We start from the raw sequence: 6000 nt of genomic DNA, 5'->3' as shown, positions 1-6000 counted from the left end.
AAGCTATGCTCACTGGATTCAAGGTGTTGAATGATAGCGTCCAAATAATCACGAGTTGGTGAGAAGAATGAATAATCGAGGATATCGTCGCAGGATGCATTCACAAGAGACGGTGTTATGTAGTTATTGGTTTTATGACGTTATATCACCATAAAATCATCTCTTTTTCGTTACCTGATATATCGAAAACCATGATGTTTAGTGGCTACATTGTTGTATCAAAAGAGCCGCACCAATTGGGGTTCACCATATACATATAAACTGTGGCTTCTGTGCCATTCGTTTACGATCTTTCTTCTTTCCTGTACCTAGCTTTGTTTGCAGCTTCTGCTGACTCTTTTGTGCGTTCTCCTTGGTTGATTCCTTCAACCATTCCGGGCGTATAACCAGACCCTTACTGTCAAAACTGAGGATCTGCAAGTCTTCTGTTTGCTCAATCACAACCTTGCGCTGTTCGTAAAAAGCCTACACGTATTGAGCCGTATCTGCTACCAGTCGCATAGTTTGTCGTCTTCCAACCACACTAGGCAAACATCTCACGATGTCGTTTAACCGTTCGATCATAAGAGGAATCTATCATATTGTTGACACTTTTTCCTTCATGTCATCGGAGTACTTGTCAGTATTGAGGTTTAACTGAGCATCCAGCGTAAACACGCTTGATTGCTTCCGCTGTATGTCACTACGAAAGAACCAAACAAGCTGGTCAGTTGTCTTGTGGTATTTTGTTGACGTGATTTCTATGCTCTCTGTCGCTACCTGTTCGACTATTGTTGCGGCTCATCATGGATCTGCTTATCTAGATACCCTTGGAGGAGAAGGCGCAAACTTAGTTCGTTGCCTTCAGTCTGGGTATAGATCTCTATGGTGCCATGCAGTGGATTCAAGGTGCTGAATGATATGGTCCAAATGATCACGAGCTGGTGATAAGAATGAATAATTGATTGTATTGGCGCAGGATGAGTTGACAAGATATGGCGTTATGTAGTTATTGGTGTAACGACGTTATATCACCATTAAACGTCTATTTTTCGTTACCGGATATATCGAAACCATGATGTTTGAGCGGCTGCATTGTCGTATCAAAAGAGCCGCACCCAAATCAGTTAACGGCTTCTGGTTGCTGAGTAGACAGCTGTTCACGAGCCCGCATGTACAGAGCGTCGAAGTTGACTGGGGCCAGCATCAGCGGAGGGAAGCTACCACGCAGTACTAGGTTGTCAATAGCTTCGCGGGCGTACGGGAACAGGATGTTCGGGCAGAAGGCACCCAGTGTGCGGTGCAGTTCTTCTTCGTCTAGGCCTTTGGCCAGAAAAACACCGGCCTGATGTACTTCAGTAACGAAAGCGGTTTCTTTGCTACCTTCAGGACCATTTTTCACAGTCGCGGTTAGAGACAGAACCACTTCGTACAGGCCTTCTACCAGCGGCCGGTTGCTGGTGCTTAAGTCCAGTTTTACTTCTGGCTGCCATTGCTTTTGAAAGATCTCAGGCGCCTTTGGCGATTCAAAGGAGATATCTTTCATGTAGATTCGCTGCAACGCAAACTGCGGTGCGTGCTGTTGATTGTCAGCCATTGTCATTTCCTTACTTTTGATGGGTTAAACGATTAACGCATTTTGGTAACGGTCGTACAGGTTGTCCGGTCAGGCTACTTCTTGACCACTGGCAAGCTGTCAGAAGTCCAAGTATTCATACCACCATGAAGTCTGACCACGTTGGCAAAGCCTTCAGTTTTAAGGGTTTTCCCGACACTGCCGCTGTGTTGTCCCATGGCGTCGACCACAATGATGGTCTTTCCCCGGTATTTTTCCAGTTCGCCGGCCCGTTCTTTGATTTTTGCGAAAGGGATGTTGATGGCATTAACAATATGACCCTTGGAAAAGTCTGTCTTTTGCCGAACATCAATGACCACGCCTTGGTCATGGTTAACCATCTGGGTCAGTTGAGTAGTGGAGACGTTCTGTCCACCCTTGCGCATTTCAGTTAAGGCCAGTGTGCTGGCCAGCGCCACCAGCGCACCAACGTGCAGTGGGTGGTTAATTACAAATTCTATGAATTGTTCCATGCCGACAAGCTGTCAATCTATAAATTGAAAGGAGGCAAGTATACTTTTCCCACTTCAGGAAAGTAAGGGATGAAGCTTCTGAAAGATGATATGGCTTCATGTTTGTTGGCGCGGCTTACAAAAAGACTGAAATACCGTATAAGCCTCTTGGCGATAATTAACCGGAAAATCTCAGCAAGTTGCAGAAATTTCCACATGGTATGCCGGTTGATGCCTTCTGGTGTGATAGTTTGCAATTACTGGCAATTCACTGGAAACCGGCAGCAAAGCAGGTAAAATGCGGATCATTCCACTCACAATTAGGTTGGTTCAAGAGATCGCTGGCGCCGTCTGATAAGGCAAAAATACAGCTTTTCTCGGACACCCTCCTTGCGCAGCCTTTCAACAGCCTTCCAGTTTGCCAAGGTTAAGAACACATGACTGATAAGCGTATACCTACCGCCCTGATCATCCTTGATGGCTACGGCTATCGTGAAGAGACTTATGGCAATGCCATTCTGGCCGCCAAAACGCCGGTAATTGATCGACTCTGTGCAGAAAACCAGCACAGTTTTGTCTCCTGCTCCGGAATTGATGTTGGTCTACCTGATGGTCAGATGGGTAACAGTGAAGTTGGCCATATGAACTTGGGTGCTGGTCGAGTTGTGTATCAGGAACTGACCCGTATTACCAAAGCTATCAAAGATGGCGATTTCTACGAAAATGATGTCATTACCGGCGTTGTGGATAAAGCCATCAATGCAGGTAAAGCCGTTCATATTAAGGGGCTGGTTTCTCCCGGTGGGGTGCACAGTCATGAAGACCATATTCACGCTATGGTTGAGCTGGCTGCCCGTCGTGGGGCCAAAGAAGTTTACGTTCACGCCTTCTTGGATGGCCGTGATACACCGCCTCGTAGTGCTAAATCTTCCTTAGAACAGCTGGATGCCCTGTTGAAAGAGAAAGGCATTGGTCATGTTGCCAGTCTGATCGGCCGCTATTTTGCCATGGATCGTGACAACCGCTGGGAGCGTGTTCAGCAGGCTTATGACCTGATTACCGATGGCAAGGCTGAGTTTTCAGCTGCAACTGCCGTAGAAGGCCTGAAGGCCGCTTATGAGCGTGATGAAAACGATGAGTTTGTAAAGGCTACCGTTATTGGTACTGAAGCTGCCCGGCTGAATGATGGCGATGCGCTGGTATTTATGAACTTCCGTGCTGACCGAGCTCGTGAAATTACTCGTGCGTTTGTAGACCATGACTTTGATGGTTTCCAACGCAGCCGTGTAGCTAAACTGGCCGGCTTTGTTATGCTGACTAAGTACTCTGCAGATATTCATGCGCCATGTGCTTTCCCTCCCAGCGAGCTTGTGAACACTCTGGGTGAATATATGGAGAAACTGGGCAAAACCCAGCTGCGTATTGCTGAAACCGAGAAGTACGCCCACGTAACTTTCTTCTTTAGCGGTGGTCGTGAAGAACCATTTGAAGGTGAGAAACGTGTGCTGGTGGCTTCTCCAACAGTGGCAACTTACGACCTGCAACCAGAAATGAGTGCGCCTGAAGTTACGGATCGTCTAGTTCAGGAAATTCGCAGTGGCGAGCATGACCTGATCATCTGTAACTACGCGAACTGCGATATGGTTGGTCACACCGGTGACTTCGATGCTGCTGTTAAAGCCGTTCAAGCGGTAGACGAGAGCATTGGCCGTGTTGTTGCGGCTTTGGATGAAGTGGGCGGGCAGTGCCTGATCACTGCTGACCATGGTAATGCCGAACAGATGGAAGACCCGAGCACTGGTCAGGCACACACTGCCCACACCTGTGAGCTGGTGCCGCTGATTTATTCAGGGCCTAATGATATTCAGCTGAAAGACGGTATTCTGTCTGATTTAGCTCCAACCCTGCTGGATCTGATGGGTGTGGAGCAGCCTGCTGAAATGTCTGGAAAGTCTTTGCTGGTTAAGTAACCCTTTCTCGTTTGTTTCAGTTCTGGATAAGTGTGGTTTTATACTTATCCAAAACTGAGTATTCTTAAAGTTACTTTTCACCAACCAAATTGATATTTTCCTGAATCCCGCTGTCAAAACGGTAAAAGACATTCAGGGAAATCATTATACAGGCCCTGCCTGCATCAGATTAAGAGTCTTGATCATCTTGGCTTGGTTGTTGCCGCACGGCTAGAGCTAAAGATAGCTAAATATATTACGGTGTGGTTCCATTGTTGCAACGGTCCATTTATTAGTTCTCCATGATTACGAAGGCGAGAGCATTCCTTGTGAAGTTCCCATACACCTGCCAATCTCCACTTGAATCCAGTGAGCGTAGCTTCAACACAGCCTTTGGCCCTTGCAAACTACACTTTGCCACGGTTAGATCCATACGGTCATTGATAAAATGGCGGCAAGCTCCCTCAATGACTCCACTGGCTATCGGATAGCCCTCATCCAGAGGCTGTGACGGTTTTTTGAAGATTGTCTGCACACTTATCAATTGCCTCCAGGTTTGTCAGACCTCTCTTGCTCACACTTTGCCAGATTCCCCGGGCCACTTTGTCAGACTCTCCCATGAGTATCTTTGGGGATAGGTCTGCCAACCAGTTTTAAATAGTCTCGTCCACCTTGTTGTGTAAGCAGTGACCGGCTTTCCACAGATATTCAGGACATGGATAAAGTCCATAATGATGGTTGCCTTAACTCCCTTCTTTTTCATAATCCCGGTAATCAGTTTCCGCTGATGAGGGCGTCCATAAATAACAATGACCAGCTGCCGTTTCTGTTCCGTATCTCGCCTGAGTGCTTCCTCGAAAGCTTCTTCTATCACGGCCTCCGCCTCTCTTTCTACACTGGCCAACACTCTCTCATTCCTAGTGGTAGGACGGGATTTCACAATGTTGTTGCTCTTCCGATCCATATCCATGACCAAATCTGCCATTCTAGGATTGGGTTTTACCGTATAAACGGTGGCTACCTGTGCCATTTGTGTGCGACCTTTGTTCTCTCCTAGACTGAGCCTAGTTTGCAGCTTCTGCTACCATTTTGCGCGTTCTTCCGTGTTGCTTACCTCAACTTTTCTTGGCGTATACCCAAGCTATTACCGTCAAAACTGAGGATCTGCTGGTCTTCTGTTTGCTCAATCACAACCTTACGTTGTTCGTACAAAGCCTCAAAGTCTTGGACCGTATCCGCTACCAGTTGTATAGTCTGTTGTTGCCCAACCATACTTGGGTAACTATTTCGATGTCGTTTAATCGTAAGAGCGATCCATAACATCGCTGACAATTTTTACCTCATTCCATCAGAGTACTTGTCAATATTTAGGTTAACTGAGCATCCAGCAGAAACACTCTGTATTGCTTCCGCTGGCTGTAACAGTGACGCCTGATTACGACAGAACCAAACCAGCTGGTCAGTTGTCGTGAGGTATTTTTCCTGACGTAAGTTATCTGCTCACCATTGTTACCCGTTACTGATGATTGCGCGGCTCACATTGGCCTGCTTGTCCAGATACCATTGGAGGAGGAGGCGCAACATTTCGTTGCCTTCAGTCTGGATATAGTTCTCTATTGTGTTAGGCTCTTGTTGGATAGTGGATTCAAGGTGCTGAATGATAGCGTCCAAATGATCACGAGCGGGTGAGAAGAATGAATAATCTAGAGTATTGGCGTAGGATGCGTGCACAAGAGACGGAGCTAAGTAATTATTAGTTTGACGATGTTATATCATCGTACAATCGTCTCTTTTTCGGTACCGGATATATCAAAAAGCCAAGATGTTTTAGCGGTTACGCTGTTGTATCAAAAGAGCTTCATCCATTATATTAATGCACGCATAACCAATGACTTTGGTGCACTGGATGTTACTATCTAACAGGCAGTTGCAGCAATGATTGTTAGTAGCATTGATTTTATCGGTCAAACGTGGCAAATGGTTCCAAGATTTTTCGAAAACAAGC

At 46.4% G+C, this 6000-nt stretch overlaps 3 protein-coding genes across 3 annotated transcripts; 1 reads left to right on the top strand and 2 right to left on the bottom strand.

Annotated features, from left to right (window-relative positions):
- Nucleotides 1-1102: 1102 nt before the first annotated feature.
- On the bottom strand, nt 1103-1576 carry LOC311329380 (protein-export protein SecB-like; the record flags this gene model as incomplete). The annotated part of the gene is made up of 1 exon (XM_084463235.1): nt 1103-1576. One exon carries the CDS (start codon nt 1574-1576, stop codon nt 1103-1105), a length of 474 nt encoding a protein of 157 aa, XP_084319361.1.
- A 74-nt stretch (nt 1577-1650) lies between these two features.
- LOC311329379 (uncharacterized protein YibN-like) lies at nt 1651-2067 on the bottom strand (the record flags this gene model as incomplete). Its single annotated transcript, XM_084463234.1, has 1 exon — nt 1651-2067. The coding sequence occupies one exon, from the start codon at nt 2065-2067 to the stop codon at nt 1651-1653; it is 417 nt and encodes a 138-aa protein (XP_084319360.1).
- A 416-nt stretch (nt 2068-2483) lies between these two features.
- On the top strand, nt 2484-4016 carry LOC311329378 (2,3-bisphosphoglycerate-independent phosphoglycerate mutase-like; the record flags this gene model as incomplete). Its single annotated transcript, XM_084463233.1, has 1 exon — nt 2484-4016. One exon carries the CDS (start codon nt 2484-2486, stop codon nt 4014-4016), a length of 1533 nt encoding a protein of 510 aa, XP_084319359.1.
- Between the last annotated feature and the right edge of the window lie 1984 nt (nt 4017-6000).

The sequence above is a fragment of the Borostomias antarcticus genome (assembly GCF_949987555.1).
Source record: "Borostomias antarcticus genome assembly, contig: scaffold_107, whole genome shotgun sequence".
Taxonomy (NCBI): domain Eukaryota; kingdom Metazoa; phylum Chordata; class Actinopteri; order Stomiiformes; family Stomiidae; genus Borostomias; species Borostomias antarcticus.
Note: the sequence above shows the minus strand (reverse complement) of the source record. Positions and strands in the feature narration are given on the sequence as shown.